The following is a 25,591-nucleotide window of genomic DNA, read 5'->3' on the forward strand; positions in this document are numbered from 1 at the left end:
CTGGGCAAGTCTGTGAGAGTATTTCTGGAAGAGATTAGCATTTGAATCAATAGACTGGGTACCAAAACCCATCCTCACTGATGTGAGTGGGCACCATTCAATTAACGGAGCATAGGAATCATAAAAAAGGTGGAGGAAGGCAAATTTGCTCTCTCTTCTGAAGCTGGGACATCCATCATCTACTCCTGCCCTTGACTTCAGTGCTCCAGGTTCTTGAGCCTTCAATACCAGCAGCCACTCTTCAGCCCTTTCAGCCTCAGATGTAAGAATTACACTGGCTTTCCTGGTTCTTCAGCTTGCAGGGGGCACATGTTGGGACTTCTTGGCCTTTATAATCTCCTGAGCCAATTCCTATAAGAAGTGTCTTTGTATATCTATATATATCCCATTGGTTCTGTTGGTTTGGAAAACCCTAATACACAGGGCTATCTATATCTCATCCCTCAAGTACTAAGTAAGTCTCCAAATGACTATCAGGTTCTCATAAACACAAAACATATATGCTTATTTTGTAATATCAAGTTGTTAACTTCATCTGAGTAGTTTTCAGCACATATGATGGGGATAAGTCATCAGTTATGACAGACAACTTCCAGAGTTACATCACCAATGTTCATCTATCACTCACCTTTCCTTCAAACTTTATACATCATATTCAAGTTAATTCCTATTGCACGTACCTCTGATTTCTAATACGAAATGAAAATTAAATTTATTATTTCCTTCATTAAAAAAAAAAGATTTCAGCCTGGGTGCAGTGGCTCATGTCTGCAATCACAGCATTTTGGGAGGCTGAGGCAGGTGGATCACTTGAGGCCAGGAGTTCAAGACCAGCCTAAGCAACATGTTGAAACCCCTATCTCTACTAAAAATACAAAACAAAACAAAAAAAAATTAGCCAGGCGTATGTGCGCCTGCAATCCCACCCCTACTCAGGAGGCTGAGGCAGGAGGATAGCTTGAGTTCTGGAGGCAGAGGTTGCAGTGAGCCAAGATCATGCCACTGCACTCCAACCTAGGCAAGACAGTGAGACTGAGACTCTGTCTCAAAAAAAAAAAAGTTTTCATATCACTTTTTCTCCTTTGCAGTTCAGCATTGCCACTAAAGGTGTCCAGGTAAGACAGAACTGGGTACAAACCCTTCCTTCTCTTCCCCTTACTCTTTCACCTCTTCATTTGTGACATGCAGTGTTAACCCAATATAACTCATGAGTGTTCAGAGATCCTGTCTGTCCTCAGCTTGACACACGATAATCTTTAGGCATCCTTATTAGTAATAAGGTGTCCTTGTGTGATTTTTTCACAGACTTTTCACAGACCCTATCTATGGTCATTCCTGGAACCCCTGGCACATTCTTCTTCCTTCTCTTCCTGATCTCAACTTTTTCATCCTCCAGATCTCCCTCTGCTTTCCCCGTGGACAAACCTCTAGAAATGTTAAAATGTCAGATTATGATCAGGAAATCTGTAGTGAGTAGTTGCCCACTGCTGCCCATTCCATCTGACCTAAATTCCTCAGCTCTTCTAACATTAAGACCTCTTCCTGGCCGGGTGTGGTGCCTCACACCTGTAATTCCAACACTTTGGGAGGCTGAGGCAGGCGGATCACTTGAGGTCAGGAGTTCGAGACCACCTGGCCAGCATGATGAAACCCTGTCTCTAACTAAAAAAATACAAAAATTAGCTGGACGTGGTGGTGCATGCCTGTAATACCAGCTACTCAGGAGGCTGAGGCAGGAGAATAACTTGAACCTGGGGGGCGGAGATTGCAGTGAGCTGAGATCACACCACTGCACTCCAGCCTAAGTGACAGAGCCAGACTCAGTCTCAAAAACAAAACAAAACGAAACAAAACAAAACAAAATCTCTTCCTATAGCTAACTCCCATTTACCACCCCCAGCATGAACACTCTTGATATATTTACATGGTTTCTCCTTGGAACTTCCTCTTTTTCTTCTTTCTTTTTTTTTTTTTTTTTTTTTGAGACGGAGTCTCGCTCTGTCGCCCAGGCTGCAGTGCAGTGGCCGGATCTCAGCTCACTGCAAGCTCCGTCTCCCGGGTTTACGCCATTCTCCTGCCTCAGCCTCCCGAGTAGCCGGGACTACAGGCGCCCGCCACCTCGGCTGGCTAGTTTTTTTGTATTTTTTATTAGAGACGGGGTTTCACCATGTTAGCCAGGATGGTCTCGATCTCCTGACCTCATGATCCGCCCGTCTCGGCCTCCCAAAGTGCTGGGATTACAGGCTTGAGCCACCGTGCCCGGCCTTTTTTCTTCTTTCTTAATGGTTGCTATCAAATACCCTAAAACAAAAACAAAAACAAAAAACCTCCTCTGAATGTCCCTTATTCACACTTTCAACGCAACAGGTCTGTAACACTCATTTTCTTGTTAAAAAAATTTTTATTATTATTATTATTTTTTCCAGACAGAGTCTTGCTCTGTTGCCAGGTTGGAGTGCAGTGGCGTGATCTCGGCTCACTGCAACTTCTGCTTCCTGGGTTCAAGTGATTCTCCTGCCTCAGCCTCCTGAGTAGCTGGGATTACAGGTGCCTGCCACCATGCCCAGCTAATTTTTGTACTTTTAGAAGAGGCAGGGTTTCACCACGTTGGCCAGGCTGGTCTCAAATTCCTGACCTCAAGTAACCCACCTGCCTCGACCTCCCAAAGTGCTGAGATTACAGGTGTGAGCCATCATGCCGGGCCAAAATTTTTAAATTTTAAGAAATATATTTTATTTTTTGTAGAGACAGGGTCTCACTTTGTTGCCCAAACTGGTCTTGAACTCCTGGGCTCAAGTGATCCTCCTGCCTCAGTCTCCCAAAATGCTGGGATTACAGGCACAAGCCACCACGCCTGATGCTTCATTTTCTTCTGATGAATTCACATATACATGTACAAATACTTTATGCTAAATTGTACTTACTGATGTACTTTTTTTCACTGTGCTTTTTTTTCTTTTGCCCAGATATTTTTCTCATATAAACATTAGCTCCTTAATGGGAGCAAATGTACCAGTCTTTTTTTTTATTCACACCTATAGTGAGAATATAAACATTTTTTACTGATCTACCAATACTGAACCCTTTTGTTTCTAATAGTTATATTTACTTTAACTGAATACATTACAAAATGTTATTTGAGGGACGAAGTTGGGTGTTTGCTCAGGGACAAAGTTGATGGTGCCTTTGTGAATTTATCGAAAAGACCATCGTGATGGCTAAATAGTAGAAGGCTAAATAATATAAATTGCTTTATTGGCAATATCAGTTTGCAAACCCGGAAGATATAGTCTTCAGCATATGCTGAATGTGCTCTCTCTTCAAAGAGGGGAAGGACAAGTTGGGTTTCATGCCTCACAGGGCCCATGTCACACAATGGAGTCATACATATTCAGCAGGTTTGGAGGAAAAGATATACATATTTATGAGGGGAGCTGAGTGCATGGGCAATGGGTAAACGCGTATGTGACATACATCCCATATACACTTTGGGGCAGGGTTTTCGTGTTAAAATGAGGTAGAATTTGGCTCTTTACATCAAAAAGTGGACTACAGGACCCAAGGGCAGTTTGTGTACAGCCTCTATAAACTGGCTGAAACTGGCTTAAGGTCTGCAATTGCTTATCAGAAAAGAATGTTTGTAAGGGTGATCCTCAGTCCAATCAGAGTTGCAGTGGTCTGGGTTGTAAATCAGAGGATGGGTCTGATGGTTCCTATTATTAGGGAGTTTAGAGCCACAGAAATTGAGAAATTGGTCATGCCAGCCAGTCCCCGAACCCTAACCCTGTAGGTAACTTTGTTTCCTTAACCTTACAGTCCATCTTAGGTGATAAAGGGGTGTCTGTTTTGGTATCTCAGATCACAAATTGTTGGTTGGTTTGTGTGTTTGCTTCATCATTCAGGATGTTGTTTCACTAGGCGATGTGAACCTGAATTCTCAAGGCTGGTCAGACTGTAATGTTCTCATTCATTTTAGGTTCAGGTCATGCTTCTCTGGCCATAGCCTTCACTTGGATTTTAAAAGTCGAGTTACTCATCAAAGTCTCTAGGACATGAAAGACAATCCCCAGGTATGATGTGACTAGAAAAAAAGAGGTCCAGCTGCCTAGAAACATAAGATCCCCTCAGCTCCAATGTCTATCACTAGTATTCAGTGTTGGCAAGGATCCCAGGCCACAGAGCTGTGGCTTTCTGCAGCCGCTCTGGGGAGTGACTCTCTTGGAGCATGTGACGTGGCCTTCCATTGTGCAGGACCAGCCCAGTGGCATCCTTTCAACACCTCTGGCAAGCAGCCTTTCCAAGCACTGTGCCATCTGAAAACAGGAGGCGTATCTTTCACATCCTAGGCACACGCCCTACGGAGTGGTCAGGGTTTTGTCTAGTTCTCAGCAAACTAGCTACAGCTCCATTCCTTACTCCCACACTCAAGAGAGGTACTAGAAGTGAGAGTAGCCTGATACGACGCTAACCCTGAGTTGCTTTTATTTAAATTAAAATAAGAGTAAATCAACCAGGTATGGTGGCTTGTGCCTATAATCCCCAAATTTTAGGAGATCAGGTAGGGTGGATCACGAGTTCAGGAGTTCAAGACCAGCCTGGATAACATGGCAAGACCCCATCTCTACAAAAAGTACACAAATTAGCTGGACATGGTGGTGTGCACCTGTAGCCCCAGCTACTCTGGAGGCTGAGGTGGAGGATCACTTGAGTCCAGGAGGTAGAGGTTGCAGTGAGCTGAGACTGTGCCACTGCTAATAATTAATTAATTAAATTAATAAATCGGCCGGGCGGCGTGGTGGCTCAAGCCTGTAATCCCGAGCACTTGGGAGGCCAGAGGCGGGCGGATCACGAGGTCAGGATGATCGAGACCAATCCTGGCTACATGCGTGAAACCCGTGTCTCTACTAAAAAATACAAAAATATGCCGGGTGAGGTGGCGGAGCCTGTAGTCCCAGATACTCGGGAGGCTGAGGCAGGAAGAATGGCGTAACCCGGAGGCGGGTGTGCAGTGAGCTGATCCAGGCCCACTGCACTGCAGCACTGCGGCGACAGAGCAGAGACTCCGATCAAAAAATAAATAAATAAATAAATAAATAAATAATTAATAAATCATGCCACTTTTATTTATTAAATAAATAAAATAAGAGCAAATCACCCACAAATTTAGAGCTTTTATTAGCGAAACATTACTTAGGGAACCCAAATAAATAACATGGGGTTGACAGCCATTGCGCTAACTGGCAGCCCCTGGCAAAGTCAGTACAAGCTCAAAGCTAGGATTATGCTGGTCACTTAAGTGACAGCTATTGTGAATTGCTGTTCTCTCAAGAAAAAAGAACTGATTTCTATGGTAAACCAGGCACTGTGCTGGGTGCCTTTACAATTCATCACCACACCACCTAATGAAAGGAGCATTTTTCAGAAACTGTAGTGGTCAGGCTTTCTCAAGGCCTGAGTTCTTTTCCACCAGAGCATATTGTTGCCCTATTATCCAAAGTTCTCTCAGGAAAAGAACTGACGTAAGACCCACATGGCTCCATTAAATCTTCTGGCTACTTGATGGATTTTCGAACTCCCTATGTCTGGGGTTTGTAGGTACTATCTATTTCTTTCTCCTCTCTTGTTCTTCCTTTTTATTCCACAAAATACAGGAATATTCTTGTACATTAGTCCTTGCAGCAACCTTGGAATTACTACATTCCTCAAACAAGTTATGGAAGCCAGCTGCCAATATTGGTCCCTGGTTAAACAGTGAATTTTGTTGTTCCATAGAGTTACTACTGAAATACCTAAGCCCATTTGTAAAATATAATTTAGTTGATCTGAAGGCTGTCTCTAAAGCAGTTTTATGTAGTTATTACAGAGAAGGACTAATTTTAAGACTATTTTATTGTTTAAAAAAATATGTAAACATTTTATGGATGCACCAGTGAAGTAAAGACCAATAAATGAAGCAGTAACTTTAATAAAAGGGTAAGTAAAATGTCACATCCTCTGCCTATATTCAGGTCTGTTAGGTACGTGTAGTTAAATATAGGTATGTTAGTTGATAAATATTTATTTAAGTATTTCTTTATGTCTACTCATTAAAAAGAAAGAAAAGATTAAAAGAATTTTACTATGTGAAAAACTGCCCACCACTGGGGGAAAGAATTTTATTATGCAAAGCTTCAATGTTATTTACAGTTTAGACTTCTGTAGACATTGAAGGCTGACGTTAAGATAAAGAAGTTAACCCTGTCCTGTCTTGGAGAAGGTAGAAAGAGATGAGAATGAATACAATTCAGGATCTACTTCTGGTCTTTGATGAGGAATCAGCATACAGTTCTGGGAGGAAAGACAGGTTAAGAGGCATGTGGAACTCTCAAACACATCACTGTGTCTGCCAACATAGATGATACACAGTAAGGTCACATCTTCATGGAAAGGATGGTAATTTCCAACACTACTGGAAGTCTGGAGTGGATAAATAATCCATATATTCAACTAGGAAGCAGCTAAAGAAATATCCTAGTTACCTAGGAAGCTTTCTGATTTCAAAAGGACATGAATACAAAGTAGAAGGAGGAATCCACTCCCAAGGAAGGACATGAGAGTAGCTTAAAATGTGAGAATAATTTTAGGGGAATTTTAGGAGTTTGGTTATAGACTTATGTTCCCTCAAAATTCATATGTTGAAGCCCTAATCTCCGGTACCTTAGAACATGACTGTATTTGGGTAGGGCCTCTGAAGAGCTAATTAAATTAAGGTCACTGGGGTGGACCTTAATATAATCTGACTGGTATTCTTATAAGAGGAGGAGATTGGGACACACAGAGACACCAGAGGTACTTGTGCAGAGGAAAGAATATGTGGGGACTTAGCAAGGGTGCAGCCATCTGCAAGCCAAGGAGACCTCTGAGGATTCCAATCCTACCTGCACCTTCATCTCAGACTTTTCTGGAACTGTGAGAAAATTAATTTCTTGGTTTAAGCCACCCAGTCTGTGATATTTTGTTATGGCAGCTCTAGTAAACTAATACAGATTTTAAATGTCAACAAATGTCAGTGTTTAAGCTTTGACAAAATTTTCTAAAGGAAAGTATAAAAGGTCATTTTCTTTCTTTTCAGAGCCTGATGATTGCGGGAGGGGTAAGCCAGCTGCATGGGGATCACCACGCAATACTCACACAGGACAGAGAGAAAGTTGATCTCTTCCATTTCTTTTCCTTTCTTTTTTTTTTTTTTTCTGTTGAGTTGAATGATCTTCAAACTGCAAATGAAAGAACCATTGCTCATTGGAAATAAAGGCCAAAGATGAGTGACAGGATTATAGAATAAGTCTTAGCTGTTCTAAATCCAAGTCCTTACTTGTTATGTACCCCCACCCCCAAATTCATATGTTCAAGTCCTAACCTGACACTACCTCAAAAGGTGACCATATTTGGAAATAGGGTCAAATATGTGATTAAGGTTAAATGAGGTCATTAGCGTGGATCCTAACCCAATATCTGGTGTCCTTATAAGAAGAGGAGATTAGGACACAGTAAAACACAGTCCCAGGGAAGACCATGGGAGAATACAGGCAGAAGGTAGCCATCTGCAAGCCAAGGAGAGAGGCCTCAGAAGTAACCAACCCAGCCAACACCTTGATTTCAGACTTCCAACCTCCTGAAGTGTGAGGAAATACATTTCGGGTGTTTGATCCACCCAGTCTATGGTAAGTTCCGGCAGCCCAACAGGCTCATCTGGCTCAGACTTAACGATTGCTTTTGGTGATATTTATGGGGTGCAGATAACAGCCTAAACACAAGACGACAGAAATGTGGCCCAGCAGACTATGCATAAAATAGAACTGGGATATCTGGACCGATTGGAGTCTGCAGTGGGATGTGGTTACTAAAATAGTCAAATGCAATATGAGGCTCCAGGCAGAGTGGTGGGCAGCATCTCCCATGCTGCAGTAGTCAGAGCACATGTGGAGTACTGTCAAAAGACACAGACAAACCAGAACACGTTTAGAGAATGGCCAAGGTGTGGAGGGAACCAGAAAATATGCCAATATACAACTGTTGAAGGAAGTGCCTGTTTTACCTTGCGAAGAGGAGACTCTAGAGGAAGAAGCATGAAAACCACTGGCAAATGTGTAAAGATCTGAAGTGTGGAAAAGAATTATTCTGCTTGGTCACTGGGGATACAAGGATATCTCAGTGGGAGTTTAAAGGCGGGGGATGTGAGCTTTAAATGGGGTAAGAACATTCGAGTAACCAGAAATACCCAAAGATAGAATGCACAGTCTGGAGAGCCGGTGAATATCTCACAAATGGAGACACTGAAACCTAGGATGGGGATGCTGTTGTAGGAATTCCAGCAGATAAGTGGCTGTTGGTTCCTTCCCCAACTTAGCAGGATTCTAACTAGGGATGTTCCTGTATTTGGTGCTTAGAAGATCTGGAAGATACCTCAGGGCAGGAAATGGCATTAAATGCAGAACAGAGGTACTGACTGAGAAGCAAAAAGCCATCAGGATCTCTGAGTAGTGAAGGAACCGGAGAACATGCAGGCAATGTCCATCATTCTGACGCAATCAGCAGCAAATCATCTTCCCCCAGGAACATCTTGACCAGGGAATGTGTCAGTGTGGTGAATTTCAACAGTGGAAAGAGAAACTGCTAAATCTAAGAACTTTAATTTTTATAGATTATGATCTCATCTCTACAATTTTGAATTTCATGCTCAATAAAAGTCTCTTACTCTTAAACTAAAACTGCCTCCTCCTTCCCAGGGCTGGCTTCACAGGCATGCAACCCTGGGAAGTCTTACAGGCCCTGCAGTGTGAGAAGCCCCATGCTTGGTTTAATGCTCTGCCATTGACATCTTAAAATTCTTAATTTTTTTTTTTTTTTTTTTGAGACAGAGTCTCGCTCTATTGCCCAGGCTGAAGTGCAATGGCATGACCTTGGCTCACTGCAACCTCCGCCTCCCAGGTTCAAGCGATTCTCCTGCCGCAGCCTCCGGAGTAGCTGGCATTACAGGCATGAGTAACCACGCTCGGCTAATTTTTGTATTTTTAGTAGAGATGGGGGTTTCACCATGTCGGCCAGGCTGGTCTAGAACTCCTGACCTCAGGTGATCTGCCCACCTGGGCCTCCCAAAGTGCTGGGATTACAGGCATGAGACACCAGGCCCAGCCTTAAAATTCTTAACTTTGAAACAAAGGGTCTCACATTTGCATTTTGCAATGGAATCTGCAAAATCTGTAGCTTTGGGCCACCTTTCTCTTTGCATTCAGATGCCTTCTTTTTTGCCTTATTTGCTCATGCAGATCTGGAACAAATAGGGAATTGCGGTGGCTTTATGTGGTGTAGAAAGTGAACAACTGGGTTTGTCCTGTCACTTTAGGCTTTTCCCTGCTGTCCCAACTTCACGTCATTTACTTGCTGTTAGATTTGGGAGTTCATTAGTTTCACTTTCCTGATGTATAAATAGATAAATAGGAATAATAATAGTAACAGCCTCTTTGGCTTTCGTAGGAAGTAAAGGACATGAAGCATACAAACAAATACTGCATGACAACAAATATTTGCCCTTTTTTGTTGAGGACATTCAAAGGACATTCAGGGGTAAAAGTAATCCAAGGGTCAAGACTGAATGCCGAGTGCAGGGAAAGCCACAAGACAACATTTAGGGGAGCTGGTACAGAAATGACTTCCCAGGAAGGAAGTCTGAACCCCACTGGCTGAGCCATCCTTCCCGGGCCTAGGCACCCTTGTCAGCGGAATGAGCAGGGGAGAGAAGGCAGGCTGCAGTGCAGCCCTCGGAAGGCCAGAGCACTCCCTGGCTTCAGTCCTTCGCTCCAAGCCCTGTGTGGCTTGGTGACTAATGCTACTTCAGGTCAAGAGCAGGGGACACATATGGGCAGTTCTAGAGTATTCTAAACTATCTAGACACTAACTGGACAGTGGACGGTTTGTGTTTAATCCAGGAGAAAGTGGCGTGGCAGAAGGTTCATTTCTATAATTTAGGACAGACACAACGAAGAACAAGGGCAGAGTTTGAGGTCAGAAGTCCTCATTTACGGCGGTCGAATACGAATAATCTCTCCTAATTTTTCCTTCGTCCCCAACTCAGGCGGATGTTACATCCATGCTTAACAACAACAAAAAAGACCCCCGCCCCCCGCAAAATCCACACTGACTGCCCCCTTTAAGAAAACAAAACTAAAACAAACAAAACATAAGAAAGAAACAAAACCCAAGCCCAGAACCCTGCTTTCAAGAAGTAAATGGGTTGCCCGGTTCTTTGCCAGGTCCTGCGCCTTTCTCCTTTGGTTCGTTCTAAAGATAGAAATTCCAGGTTGCTCGTGGCTGCTTTTGACGTTGCGGGTTAAAAAATGAGGCTTTTGCTGCTCAACAAGCAAAGAAAATCCTATTTCCTTTAAGCTTCACTCGTTCTCATTCTTTTCGAGAAACGCCTGCCCCACCTCTCCAAACCGAGAGAAAAAACGAACTGCGGATAAAAACGCACCCTAGCAGCAGTCCTTTATACCACACCCCCGGGAGGCCTGCGGGGTCGGATGATTCAAGCTCACGGGGACGAGCGGGAGCGCTCTCGACTTTTCTAGAGCCCCAGCGTCCTAGGACTCACCTTTCCCTGATCCTGCACCGTCCCTCTCCTGACCCCAGACTCTCCCTCCCACCGTTCCGGAAGCCCAGGTGGGCCGTCGGCCGGGGAGCTGAGGGGGGCGCGTGGAGTGCTGGCGGCGCCTAGGGCGCTGCACCTGTGGGCGCGGGGCGCGGGCCCCTCCCGGCGCGAGCGGGCGCAGCTACCCGGCGGCGCCGCTAGGGGTCCCTCTCGAGTGCCGAGCGGGGTGGGCCGGATCAGCTGACTCGCCTGGCTCCGAGCCTCGCCGCCGCGCTACTGCTCCGTCAGTTTCCTGGGCAGCGGTAAGCGAGAGCACCCGGAGCAGCGCGCGCGGGGGCCCCCGGAGACGGCGGCGGTGGCGCGGACAGAGAAAGGACGCGGCGGATCCCACTCGCACAGCAGCGCACTCGGTGCCCCGCGCAGGGTCGCGATGCTGCCCGGTTTGGCACTGCTCCTGCTGGCCGCCTGGACGGCTCGGGCGCTGGAGGTGGGTGCCGCGCCTCGGAAGGCGGGGGGAGGCGGGCATGGCGGGGACCCGATCCCCCCCAAAGACCATAACCCAAGTCTTTAATGCAGAGAAGCCGGGGGTCCGTCAAGGGGACCCCTCTCCTCTCTGCCCCCGCTTGCGGACGTCCAGCGCATCCTCGCTTTCGGCCCAGCCCTGCCCCAGGGACGCGCGCTCCGGCCCGCGGAGAGGGAGCAGGAGAGGCGCTGGGCTCCCTGGTTCCGCGCCAGCCAGGGGCGAGAAGGGGAGGGGACGACCCTGAGCCCAGACCCCGACTCAGTCCCTGCCTTGGAAGCGGGGTCCGGGGGAGGCGAGAGACGTTCAGATGGGAGGAAGGGGAAGGAGCACGTGGGAAAACCGAAAACGCAGCGTCCCTGAAGCCAGTCCTCTGCTCTTGAATCGTTGCCCTTTCCTTTCTCTTGGGCCCTGGGGAGGAGGAGGAGTCGGGACAGCCCGGGAAGCTAGGGGCCCCTCGCTTTTCCCTGCGTTCTCCGCCTCGTTTCACCTTCCCCTCTCACCCCCATCCCCCTTCCTTGTTCAAACCTCCTCTTTCGCGGCTGCTGGCGGCGGCCGCCTGGGTGCGACCCGAGCCCGAGCCGGCGCCGGGGTCGCGCACCGTCTTCCGCAGGCAAACTTTGTGCATTTCCGCGTCTCCCTTTTGTGTAAGTTGCGAGAAATGGGAGGGGTCGGAGAACCAAAGCCACCCCGCACCTTCGCCAAGTCTGGACGTCCCGGGAGTTTGCTGGCACCCTAAGCTTCTGCCTGAGAGGCAGAAGGTCCCCGGGAACAAAAGCCGCGACACCCCGTCCTCACCGGCCCGGGCGCTCTGGGCCGAGTCGCGTTAGTCTCGGTGCGCCACCGAGGCTCCGGCCCGGCTCCCCGGCTGCGCGTCCGCCCTAGAGGGGGCAGAGACGCTGCCGGGGCCTCTGGAGGAGCCTTGGGGCCCCTTTGCTTCCCACCCTCGGATCACCTCTGACGCTTATTTCTCTGCTGGGCTGTAAAGTCCTTGGCGGGGAGGAAATAAGGAAATAAGGAAATAAGGCGGAGGGTGTGCGTCTGGAAAGGGCAGTGGCGGATGGTGGGGAGGCACGGGCTCTGTCCTGTGCATCCAAGGAGGCGTTTGTCTTATTAAGGCGCGGCCTCTTCCCTAGTACCTCCGGGGACTCTGGGTTAGTTCCCCTGGGGGCACAGGATGCTGGGGAGGGTCCGAAGGGTCTTTTTTTTAGGGTGCAGATAAAAGGATTGAATTGAGTGAAGATTAAGACGGAGAAGATGGCGCCTCTGCAGTGCAGCAAAGAAAAGCTGTGTGGAGGCTGCAGCCTAGTGAAATCCACCCACCACTAGGTGTATAACAAGTCTTCCCCATTCATCCAACTCTCGAACATTCAGCTAACGCCTGTGCACAATGACTGTTTTTCTTTACATCTAAAGATGCTTAGAAGTTGTTTGCATAACAGTTGGGCCAGAGAAGGTTGTATTTCACTTCGGTTGGGTTCCTGTTTGGCATCTTAACCATTTGCAACCTTCCCTCCCCTTTTTTTCCCCTCTTTTCCCCCAACCTCCTAGTAATTTTCCAAAAGAAAAAAAGCAATTTCCGGACAGATGTTTTCCTGAGGCTGTATAGACTATCACACCATTACAGTTTTTTAGTTCATAATTTGCAAGGTCATTGAACTTTTTTCCCTTCTGATTTTTACCCACAAGTGGCTCAGGAATCACCTTAGGACTAGTTAAGACAGGTTGTTTTAAGAGTTAAAGAATTTCGTTTTCCATGTTTTAAAAAAATGCTCTTAACTAAGAGAATTCTGATTTCTCTCATGACTTACATTTATTTGTAGAATTATTCCCGTTTTCCTGAATGGTCTTAGTACAAATTAAAAACCGTATATTTAAGGAATTAAAAGCATATTATAACCTTATTTTGAAGCTTTAGTCAAAACTTAAATATGTAACTTTGTTGAGCAGTATTTCTGTATAAAAAGAGGAAGCATGTAGGCAGATTCGAATTTAGTTTTTGGTCTAATTGCATTAATTTGCTGTTTCTGCCATCTTTTGGGAGCTTTTCACTAGCTATTAACTCCTTTAAAGGGTGGAGGTGAGAGTCGCGTTATTCCATTTTGCAAAGTGTTGATAGAAGGGTAGGTAATTCAGTCTACTGAGGTTTGAGAGTGGTTTATCTGGCCCTATCTGTGTCCACTGAAAAGATGTAATTACGAGTTGACTTTCTTTTATAGAGCTTAGAAAATAGGTCTGCTGCAGGTAGCTGTAAAAAAGAAATGAATAAGGGCAATGATAATGGGGCCTTGGCTTGCAGGGGAAACAGGTTATTATCTGGGTGGATGATTTTGGCTGGTATGTTGATAGAGGTGTGAGTTTAACAAACCCTAATCTATATGATGTTTCACTACCCTAATATTTATTTATTTTTAAATCTAGCTTCCTCTTAAGTTTTATTTCCCTCTCTTGAGGGTTTAACCTAGTCACAATCATCTTACCTTTGTGTTAGTGCTAATTTATAGTTTATGGAAACCTACTGCTACTGACTAGTACCTCCCTAAAGGTAGAAGCCCACACACAGAATAGTAAAGCTCAGGTTTAATGGTGATCTGTAAGGAGTCATGGTTCTTGCTAATTGGTGAGAAACCATGATAACTGGCAGACTGCAGAAGCTTTTCTCTTGTCACTGTAACCAGCAGAGGCTCCTGAACGACACTTGCAAGGCTATTAGTACTGCGGAGAAGTTGCTAAATGGAATAATACTGGTCCTGACTGAGGAAATGAAAAGGAACATGCAAGTTCTCAAGGTTAAATGAGGAATAACTGATTCAAAAAAAAAAAAAAAAAAAAGTGATCAACTGAATATTGGCTTGAAGGAATGGGAGAGGTTATCTTTATGTTAAGTCTTGTTGCTAGAGGATCTCTATTTTATGTTACGTTTTTTGCATACTAGAGTCTTCTGCAGATATTTGTATGCATGTAGTCAGTCATTCTGGAAATAAGCATAGCTATTACTTGCGTTTCATGTGGCCGCTAAACTATCATTGAGAAATGCATTAAATTCAGTAGAAATGTACATTGTTTCTGCAAATTGCCTTGAGAATCTTACAAAGCATGTTTCATTAATACATTTCTTTTAAAATCTCTATCAATCACAAATGTAAAGATCAACCTATGCAGATGCATTTTAAATGTAAAGCTTCCAGAATGTAAGGTTTAGTTTGACTGCATACCTTATTACCTCTCCTTCCCTCCTCCCTCCCCTTACTGCCTGGAAGTTTGCAGGGTAAATAAAACATGCACATGATAACAAAACAAAGTGGAATGTACTAAAATACCAGAAGGAAAGTACAGATTAAGTATACTGAGTAAATATGTTACAGAGAAAACTTCCTGTATTTAAAAACTATAGGAATAATGGGATGAGATAATAGATAATCCTGGAGCATTTCCTGGTAGTAAATTTCCAGCCAGGTTTGTATCCCAGGTCTGGGGATTTGAGGTTAAGTTTTTGCATATACAATATGTGTTTACATTCCTCTCTGCCTCTCCCAGACAGACACACACACACACATACACATCTGTCTGACTGTCTCTCTCTTTCTCTCACTTGAGTGACAGATGCTGTTGCAGGGTACTTTCAAGAGGAGTAGGGAATTCGAAATGAGGAGTTGAGAGGTCAAAGGTAAGGGGCTGAATGCAGGACCAGAGAGCTTCAGTAGCATCACAAAGTGATTCTCTGAGTGGCAACGAGGAGGATAGGGAAAAAATCATATTTTCTGTTTGTGTTTTTTGTCTGGTGGCTTTCAACCTCTCTCTGTTTCACTTGACTATGCTTGATTATGAAATCTTTTTTTTCTTTTTTAATTTAAAGATCTACTGGCTTTGTTGTGATTCTACATTCAGGCAACACTATTCCATAAAATAGTATAAATGTTCCTATGAATTGAACAGAGGAGATTGGCTTTGTAGTCAGAAAAGGGCTGAAGAAAACAGAAAAATCTTTTCCTTTTCATCGTGAGAGCTCAGATGCAAATGTATGGAGTGGGGATGGATGGGAAATGCTGTCACCCTGTGGGTCTCACAGCCGGTGTACAGATACACCCTCATGAGTGGGTGGGGGAAGACAGAAGGTGGTAGGGGAAGGAATGAGCACACCCCAGAATGAGTAGCAAGTTTAATCAATAAAATACATATTTCTTTTTTTTTATTGTTGTATAAGAAGAAAGACAGACAGAACTCAAACCCTGAAGCTGATTTGGCAAGTGAAAACTTAGTAAAGGGGGAAATGTTACGTAACTATTTCTTCAGTTTAGTGTGGATAGCTTAAGAAATAACTGGTACTGTGAGGACAGCATTTTTCTTGGAAAAAAAGTTTGGCAAATTTTCCTCTTTAATCTTGGTTAATAGATACGCTTGACCAGTACCTCTTTAGAAGTAGAAATCTAGCAAAGACTGGAGTACAATGATTGCTCTAGGAATAAATTCACATATTTAAATTTAACAGCCCTGGATAACTGTGTCATCAATTTACAATAACTTCATGAAAAGGCGATGCTGAATAGATTAGATACGCTGACCTATTCGAGAGGGAGGCACAGTAGTCTTCAGGGTCACATGTATTAATTAAGATCTTGCTGAAATAGGAGACTAAGATTTTTTTTTTTTTTTGTTTTTTTTTTTTTGAGACGGAGTCTAGCTCTGTCGCCACAGGCTGGAGTGCAGTGGCGTGATCGTCGGCGCCTGCGACTGGCAAGCCTTCCCGCCGGTCCGGGTTTACGCATTGCTCCTGCTCAGCCTCGTCCTAGTAGCGGGGACTACCAGGCGCGTCCGGCCTCGTCGCCGGCTAGTTTTTTTTGTCATTTTTAGGAGGAATGCGGTTCACCGTGGTAGACCGAGGGATGGTGTCTGCCGATCGGTCCTGACCGCGCTGCGGTGACTGCCACGGCGTCGTGGCCGCGTCGATACAACAGTCGGTGGGCTTATGCAGGCTTGAGCACCGCGCCCGGCCAGATATTTTCTGTAGGTTTATTTTGTGTGGCTGCGTGTTGAAGAAACATGCAATACAGAATTAGCTTGAACCTTCTGAGAGTGATAGTGTCTCACCAAAGAAGGTAGTTAAAATGGGGAAGATGAGAGGTTTTTAAACATCTCACCTCTATAGAAAGAACCAGAGTTATTCTCAATTTATAATGTTGATTTGGATGCCAGGCATGATGTTAGGCCGATGACACTGAGTCATTGAGTGTTCTCAGGTGTGTAGAGAAGGTGGCATTGCACACTAATCAAGAGAGTTTGGACCAGGGCAGGAACGCATGGGTATAAATTCTGTCTTTGTCTCTTTTGAGCTAGTGTCCATGGGCAAGTTTCTGTGCCTCAGTTTTTTCCTTTGTTAAATGGGATGAGTATTTCTAGTTATTGAGGATCGAATTAATATCTATGTTAAATGCCTGAAACAGTGTGTGAGTTAATGTGTATGTAACCTGATGGCATAGCATAAACACTGTGTGTTTGTTACTGCTAGTATGTATGGTGATGATGATGATGTACAATGAGTATATATGTAAGTTTCCCGCATAGTTGAAAGTTAAAAATCTATATGATGTTTCACTTATTGACAAATTAATTTACTTACTGGCCAATTAAGACTATTGCAGGAAATTGGCAGATCATTGTCTATGAGTTTGATCAAAATTTAAAAAGCACATGGTGTCTCAGATACAATTTTTAGAATACATGTTATAAAATTTCGTTTATTAAATATGTATTGTGTATTTTGATCGGTTTTTTGAAACATGAAAATAATTCATGCTCGTTGAAAAATTTAAAACAGTACAGAAATGTGCAAAAGCATAAGCATTTTTTACACAAATGGGAAAGACCTAGTTTTTTTTTTTCTTTTTTTCCACATAACATGGATGTAGACCATTTTAATTTTTTTATTTTTTATTTTTTTGGAGACAGAATCTCGCTGTGTCACTCAGGCTGGAGTGCAGTGGCACAATCTCAGCTCACTGCAATCTCTGCCTCCCAGGTTCAAGTGATACTCCTGCCTCAGCCTCCTGAGTAGCTGGGATTACAGGCCCTCACCACCACGCCCAGCTAATTTTTATATTTTTTTAAGTAGGGATGGGGCTTCACCATGTTGGCCAGGCTGATCTCAAACTCTTGACCTCAAGTGATCCGCCCACTTCGGCCTCCCAGAGACCTATTTTTAATGTTGTACACACTGACAGCTTGCCACAGATGTCTAATATTGAGCAAGTTTATACACTGGCTTGATTATTAACTATTAGTTGGCTATCAGCTATTTGCAAGGAACTGTGAACAAGCTTGGTTTAGTTTTTAGCAGAATCTTTGCTAACAAAATGAATAAACAGGCTTTGCCAATCAGGGTAGAAATGGAAGATTTCAAATGCCAGCAAAAGAATTTTGGTCCTACTATGGATCCTTGAAGTTATGTTCACCCAAGGACAGGGAAACCAAAAAGCAGATTGCTTGAGAATGCTGCATTTCTCTAAGAAGTCAGTTTCAAAATAAAATGAATTTGTATAACCAGCCATGTTATGGCTGTTACATCTTTAAAACTTTATAGTGATCTGCTGTTTAATTGAAATTATATATGTATTTTTAAAATCAGCATATGTTGCTCATAAAATAAAAGGTTTCTAGCTTCAAAAGCAGGCTAAGGATATTTGAAAGCCTTGAGTGTAGGAAACTGGTGATACTGAGGTTAAATTATGATTAACACAGTGAAAAATCAAGAAGCAGAGTCCCAAGGAATTTACACGGGTTTTTGTTTACCAGCTCACGTAATTATAATTGTCCTGTCCAACCAAAGACAAAAAGACAAGAAATGGGTTCAAGTATGAGAATGTGTAATGACAGAAGCCATATTTGTAATAAACATCCTGTTTAAAGTAGATGCAGTGAGGAGTGAATAAGATGGTTTCAGAAGCAGGAGTGGAGGGTCCGTGAGCAGGGATGAGGAATAAAGAGGACAAACATTTTGGAAAAGGCGAAAGATGAATAAGCCTGTTTTGTAAATGAATGGATCCTGATGAATGAAGTGCAGATTCCTTAAGGTCTTATTAATGATGGACCCAAAACAGTGTTTGAATCTCCTAATTTCCAGATGGTTCCTCTCTTTTTTCTTCACAAATTCAGAAGGTTTTCTTATGAGAAATTGATTCAACAGGAATAATTGTCATTCTTTTGTTTTTGGTGATTTTTTTTTTTTCTGGAAACTAACTGAGTCTCACTGTGTCACCCAGGCTGGAGTGCAGTGGCGTGATCTTGGCTCACTGCAACCTCTGCCTCCCGGGCTCAAGCAATTCTTGTGCCTCAGCCTCCCGAATAGCTGGGTTTACAGGCATGTGCCACCACGCCTGGCTAACTTTTGTATTTTTTTAGGAGAGACAGGGTTTTACCACATTGGCCAGGGTGGTCTTGAACTCCTGACTTCAAGTGATCCACCCACCTAGGCCTCCCAAAGTGCTGGAATAACAGGCGTGAGCCACTGCACCTGGCCAATTTTTTGGTGATTTTGATAGGAATTTTTTTTTTTTTTGCCTGATTCTTTTTTTGAGAGAATCTAATAGTTTGTCTCTTATCTAATAATTTGGCTTTCATTAGCTTCCAGAAAGCCACATACTATCTACATTGAAAAATGTAAGGCATCCTAGGTGATAGAGACTGATAAATTACTTTTCAGCCATAAAGGATGCTTATGAGAATAAGAGATCTGTTGAATAAAGAAAAGTCACTTGTATTAAGTGAAGAAATGCATCATTACTCTTGTTGCTTTGCTAAATTTCAAACCTTTAATGACTAATAAATTTTGACCCCATGGAGATATTTTACAGAAGAAAAATGAGCGGTTTAATCCTACCGTTGAGATAGACTTACGTGTTTTAGACCTGCTCCTCACCTCAAGTTACTACAAACTCATTTGTTTAGTTTTTCCTTGTCTTGTGTGTGCTTGTTACTTCACAGTAAAAATAGTGAGGCAACATAAATGTTACTTTTAAGAGAAAGTAAAGAAAATGGCATTATCCATTAAAGGCTGATTCATCTTAAAAAAAGGACTTGTTATATCTACTCCTACTATTGGATGAATTTTCAAAAGCACAATGATACTGTGTTTGATTTTGTTTGTTTGTTTTCAGGACAAGGCCTCACTCTGTCACCTAGGCTGAAGTGCAGTGGTGTGATCCGTAACTGTGGCCTCTTGGGTTCAAGCCATCTTTCTGCCCCAGCTTCCAGAGTAGCTGGGACTACAGGCACCTGCCACCACATCTAATTTCTTAAATGTTTTGTAGAGATGGGGTCCCCACTATGTTGCCCAGGCCGATCTTGAACTCCTGGGCTCAAGCGATCCTCCTACCTCGGCCTTCCAAAGAGATAGATTACAGATGTGAGCTATTGTGCCTGGCCAACGTTGTTTTTATAAATATCATTACCCAGTTATTTTGTTTATAATTGAGTTGATAGGCTCATAGAATAAAGATGGATAAGCACTGTTTCTTAACCATATTTATTGATTTTTTTCATCTTTTAAAAAATCCTCATCTACTTCAAAGATTAAGCCTTTAAAACTGATGCAAAGTTTTTGAAGTCTTAGCCTCAGTCTTCAGAGACTAACATTAAAACCCATCATATGAAAAGTCATATGTAATAGCAAATATTCTCCATCCTGATGCTCTCAATTGCTTATTATGGTTTAACACAAATATAATTTTGTCATTACAGTAAATTAGTTTGAGGATGTAACTGAAGAGTACCTAAGAAACTCCCAAAGAAATGTGAAAATATGCAGACTAATTATTCTAAGAATAATTAATCAGATACTTACATATTAAATTGATTAGTAATTTAAAATTAAAACCAAATTTCTTTAGAAATTAGCTTATTTTTATACACAAAGAAACCTAGATTCTTACGGGTACAACCAAGAAAGGTTCACTCCTTCATTTCACAAGTATTTTCAAGGTCCTTGGCCCCAAGCGGGTAGACAGAATAAAAAGGAAGAAGGAAGTGACTTGGGAAAAATTGAGTTGGATAAGGAATATAAGAGAATGCTACGTAGAAGCATGTGTGTTGTGAATGTGATAGTTACTGTAGTATTGTCAAAGTTCTCTGATCATTTCACTACGTGAAGGTAAACTTAAGATATCTGGGGGCAGGAACTATATATATTTACTGTAATGTAAAAGAATAATTGTAGACAGGAGATCTACTTTGGGTGATTAAATGTTGAAAACAAATGGTGGGGGAGAGAATTTAGTATTGATTGTGATCACACACTTTTCTATACAGTAATTTGATCACTCATGATAATGCCTTACATTTTATATGTACTAAATAACATCAGTGAGTGCTCTAGAAATTCTATGTTGTGGTGATAAAGAATTACGTTCAGATTAAAGATTCGAACAGCTGTGGGACCTTCTCTTACGTTTAAGAAATTGTGAACAAGCATAGAAAGAAGATTAAATCCTTTTAAATAAGATTCATTTTTTTTCAGCCTCTTTTGGGACATTTTATTGTGAAAAGTTTCATAAATACTGTCAATAACTTTATCATGTTCAGTCATTTGCAACTGTATTTCAGAAATTCAGTTGGCCTGCAAAAAAATTGCCTCATTCTTGAAATATTTCATCCATGCCCTGATTGATTGGGACACTTTCAGTAGAGGGTGCCTAGAAATAATTTTGTGTGAAGAAGATAGTAGAGTCTAGAAAGAAAATGTGTATTGGAATTAAATTGAGTGGCATCAAAATGAAAATTTCCCTGTCATTGTCTCTTTTTTTGGCTCCTTTTTTGGCCATTTTACAGCTAGTGTCTAGTGTTACGAGGATCAAAATTGGCCCTTTAAAAAAATATTGTGAATTCTATTACCTCTGTTATCTAAAAGAATTGTATTTATCAATTTGAAGGGCTTGAAGCCAGTACCACTACCTACCATTAACTTGACAGGCATTGAAAATCTAATTGAGGTCATTATGATTAGCCTTGTATCTTGCTAGTGTTTTCTCAATCTTACTTTGAATGTTTTGTGTGAAGTGTTAAATCCTCTTATACCACAGAATCCAGAAAATTTAAATCCAACAAAAGTAAACCGAATATAAAAATTCTGTGGTTGTCTGTTCTTGGCTAACCCATAGGGTGATTGAATGCAAAGGCAGCTTACAGCACTGCTGCTATTTGTGGAGGGTTTCACTTTTAAGAGTACATCTGAGACAAAATTGCAATTTTGGAATCACTCTTTCCTGCTTGTTCAGTGAAATAGGAGAGGGGGGAATTCCTGAGGGAAGCTGGGAGATTTCCAGGTGATGATAGAGCAGCCATGTGAGTATTTGGCTGAAACAAAGTCTGTTGGACAGAGGTGGCCTTAACACTGAGTATCAATCAGCATGGCCATTAGAACTGTCCAGGACAAACATAATGAATGTTGTGGTGGCAGAGAGGTTATACTTAAATGAACAAAATAGGAGGCTGACTTTCCATCTTTCTTGGTGGTTCCTTTTTTTGTATTTGCTATTTGGATATTTCACTTCACTTTTGTGAGCTAGACTCAAAGGTTAAATTTACGTCATTGTGAATATTCTGGATCATATTGTAAGGACACAGATGGGAAGCATCCGTTCAGTTTATTGGGAGTATTTATGTGCATGTATTTTTAATTGTATTTATTGATTTAATAGCCGATGAGATGAGAAAAAAATATTAGTGTCTTTTCGTTGCACAGAAAAAGACATTGGATGCTTTCTTAAGAGTTTATTATCACATGTGAAGTTATTCAGATTTACAAAGCAGTCTGACATGTTAACCTCACTGCTTGTTTGCTCCTTTCTATCAGAGGTTGAATACAAAGCCAAGCCAAGCCCATGATTCTTCTGCGAGCAGATGAGGGGGAAGGTTCAATGAGTATTTGGATTGTGCATTCACCTGTTATGTCTCTACTGCAAGTTTTCTCAGGGCATTTGTGATTGACTTCTGTGATGTTGACACTGATTTGGAGTTAAGATGTTTAAAAAAGTATTAATTTATGGCCTGGTGCAGTGGCTCACGCCTGTAATTCCAGCACTTGGGGAGGCAGATGCGTGTGGATCACGAGGTCAGGAGATTGAGACCATCCAGGCTAACATGGTGAAACCCCATCTCCACTAAAAATAGAACAAATTAGCCGGGCGTGGTGGCGCCGCCTGTAGTCCCAGCTACTCGGGAGGCTGAGGCAGGAGAATGGCATGAACCCGGAAGGCGGAGATTGCAGTGAGCCGAGATCGCGCCACTGCACTTCAGCCTGGGCAACAGAGCTAGACTCCGTCTCAAAAAAAAAAAAAAAAAAAAAAAAAAAAAAAAAATTTACTATCTCACTGTTTCTCTTATTTTGAATTTTTGAAATTATCATTCATTTTATGGACATATACTGCAAGGATTCTGTGTTTCATTTATGACAGGAGATAAGAATCTGGGTGGAGCTGTGAGTAAATGGAAAGGTAGCTCAGTCTGTGCCTTGAGGAATTCCGCAGTCCAGTGTGGGAAGAAAGAGGCGGAGAAATAATTAGGTGCAGTGTGCCAAAGGCTATAATAGAGGAGGTACACAGTCTTCCCAGAGAAAGCAGGCAGCATTTGAACTAGGTTTCAAGGATGCGTGAAGGTGAACTGGGGTGTGGAGGGCTTCCCAGACAGAAAAAACAGCGAGGGTGTAGAGTTTCAAAGGAGGAAGCCCAGGGGTAAATAAGTGAGAGAGACAGTGGGAGATTATACATTTTGGATGCCCTTAATGAGTTTGAACTTCATTTTCTTAGCAATGGAGTACTTTTAAATGTTTGTAAAATGGGGACGAGGCATTGATGACCATGGTTCATTTAGGTTTGTAGAAGTCCTTTTCAATGTCTGCTTAATCTCATGGGCCGGTTAGTGACACCTCGACGCAAGGGAGCGTGTAAATGTGCGCTATTAGCTGGGAGCACTGCCATCAGAAATAACATTTCCGGCTCTCTTCGTAAGGATAAAGGACAGGTAGGATATTGGGTAACAACTGACATTCTGGGATGTAGAAGAAATACAGTACCATAAAGGGATAGAGGAACATGGGTAGACTTAACGTTCTGAACCAAAGCAAAGATTCTCCATGAGCGATTAGAGTAGGCTTTTGGGATTTGCTTACCTTCCCTTATCTGCTAGCCAGCCACACAGGAAGCACATCTTTGTGGACTGATAGAGGAGGAGGTAGGAAATGCTTTCTCATTTTTATGGTAGAAACATCCAAGAGCTGAGCTTTCATTCTGGCTGAGGGAACTCAAGATGGTTCAGACTTGCATTCCTGGGAAAGCCTTCCAACCAGAGTGATGGAACAAAGGGATCATTTCTGTGGCCCTGTGTGGATAGCAGTGGCAGTCGGCTTACTCTCCCTGTTGGTTAACTATCTTCGTTTGATCTAGAGACTTCCTCAAAGCAATTTTGTTGTGCTTGTTCTTTGAAAGCAACAGCAGACAAAACAAGCTTTGAGGTTTTTAGAAAAGAGCTTAATACTGAGCACCTCTTTTGAGCTAGATCTGTCTGTCATGCTGAACCTCTTTTCTGCAGTTGCATAGCTTTTCAGATCTGTTTATGCTTGCTGGTGTTATTGAAACAGAATGGGAAGATCTCTGAAAAAAGGAACATTGATCTTAATAAATTTATGTCAGTAAGAATGGGACTGCCATTTTAAAATTTATTTTAATTCCTTACCTATTTTCTTGTTCATTTCAGTTATTCTAGAAGTGATGAAATGAATATATGTCACAGAAAGTATGCGATAAAATCAAGATGTGGGGAAAACTTGTAGTTCTGAGTAGGTCTGATAGAATCATCATTGTTAGGGAGTATTTGGAGGTTTTGTAGTAGGGATTTTGTCTTCACTTAAATATTTATTTGAAATATGTTCCAATAGTTTGACATATTACAGGATCTGTCTTAAAGAAATGTCTAAAATATGATTCCTCAGAAGCTGCTCTTAGTTTTATTTTCTGCTGTTGGTTTTATTTTCTAACATTTCATTTTGATCCCGCAGTTTTAAGCGTAATCAAAAAGGCCGGGCGCGGTGGCTCACACCTGTAATCCCAGCACTTCGGGAGACTGAGGTGGGTGGATCACTTGAGGTCAGGAGTTCAAGGCCAGTCTGGCCAACATGGTGAAACCCCATCTCTACAAAAAATACAAAAATCAACCGAACGTGGTGGTGCATGCCTGTAGTCTCAGTTACTTGGGAGGTTGAGACAGGAGAATCGCTTGAACCCAGGAGGCAGAGGTTGCAGTAAGCTGAGATCATACCACTGCATTCCAGCCTGGGCAACAGAGCCAGACTCTGTCTCCAAAAAAAGAGTCATCAAAAAGCTAGATTATTGAAATCTTGGCATGTCTTCTTTAAAAAATGTTAAACTGTCAGGAAAATTATCACTTCTGAATACCACCTTCAGAAAAACACATGAAAATTTGTGCATGTGTCAAATAGTTGATCTATGAAAATTAGAGTAGTTATCAGATGTGTTTGAATGTATATTTCTGTCATATTACATTGGTCATATTTTTAGATTATACTTTTTTTCACCCGTGAAGCCCATGTAGGTAAGTTTGAAAATTTTCTTTAATTATATTAGAATTTGAAAATTAAATAAATCTCCTTTAATTCATGCATAATTTTCTAATAGTCATATAGTTTGTATTATATAATTTGAGAAACTTGCTTCTAAAAAATTGTCTGCCAAAGAATGTATATTTCTGAATTCTGTTCTGCTTTCATATATCTGAAAATATTTGAGCTATCATAACTGGCTATGCTTCAAACCCAGTCTGAAATGGGTGGCCTTTGCTGGCTTTGGATTGCAGAGCTGGGGGCTGTAGCTTGCTGTATCTGATTTAAAATTGTCAGTAGTTGATTTTGCAGGCAGTTAGATGTATACCTTTGCATAAAGTCATTGAACTGAAAAAGTTGGCACTGCAAGAATATGGTGTGAGAAAAGAGAACTTGAGTACTCACTCTCATCTCACCTGAATCTTATTAATATTTTATTTATTCATATCTGTTGTATTTTTAAGTAAATAAACTCTCTAGAAACGATCTCTGCTTCTTTGGTCATTTAAAATACATTAAACAAACTAATACAGATTGCAAAAATTGGTTGCAGTGTTCCTAGTTAGATATCGATGAAATAAAAATGTGGTCTATTCATATGAGTTCCTTTTAGTTATTCCTACTAATATCAGATGTGTTTTTAAAAATGGGAGATTATAATCTTTTATGAAGTAAGATAAGTTATTACTTTAAATATATATTCAATTCATAGAAAACAAAATAGGCTACAAGCGCCTGCATAAAGGCACATCCACTTAGGATTATCGTTAAGGCCTACATGATAATTAGGATTCAGTCATAGCGTAAATGAAGTGATATCAGTTTTTTTTTTTTTTTTTTTTTT

The 25,591-nt window shown here is 42.2% G+C and overlaps 1 protein-coding gene and 1 long non-coding RNA gene across 8 annotated transcripts in view; one reads left to right on the top strand and one right to left on the bottom strand.

Moving 5' to 3' along the window:
- LOC108518242 (uncharacterized) overlaps nt 1–10,721 on the bottom strand; it is a 51,714-nt gene extending 40,993 nt beyond the window's left edge. For both annotated transcript variants that reach the window (XR_001882321.1, XR_001882322.1), the window contains exons 1-2: nt 10,628–10,721; nt 7,171–7,253 (exon numbers count right to left, since the gene is read on the bottom strand). This is a non-coding gene — a long non-coding RNA (uncharacterized LOC108518242). The remainder of the gene's footprint in view (nt 1–7,170; nt 7,254–10,627) is intronic.
- APP (amyloid beta precursor protein) overlaps nt 10,565–25,591 on the top strand; it is a 297,857-nt gene continuing 282,830 nt past the window's right edge. For 4 of the 6 annotated variants that reach the window (XM_017856460.1, XM_017856467.1, XM_017856483.1 and 1 more), the window contains exon 1: nt 10,565–11,111. In XM_017856460.1, the coding sequence (XP_017711949.1) occupies nt 11,055–11,111 (57 nt within the window). In that variant the 5' untranslated portion in view covers nt 10,565–11,054. The remainder of the gene's footprint in view (nt 11,112–25,591) is intronic. The other 2 variants (XM_017856476.1, XM_017856490.1) reach the window with 1 other exon arrangement.

This window comes from Rhinopithecus bieti, unplaced genomic scaffold, assembly GCF_001698545.2.
Source record: "Rhinopithecus bieti isolate Rb0 unplaced genomic scaffold, ASM169854v2 scaffold_1295, whole genome shotgun sequence".
Taxonomy (NCBI): Eukaryota; Metazoa; Chordata; class Mammalia; order Primates; family Cercopithecidae; genus Rhinopithecus; species Rhinopithecus bieti.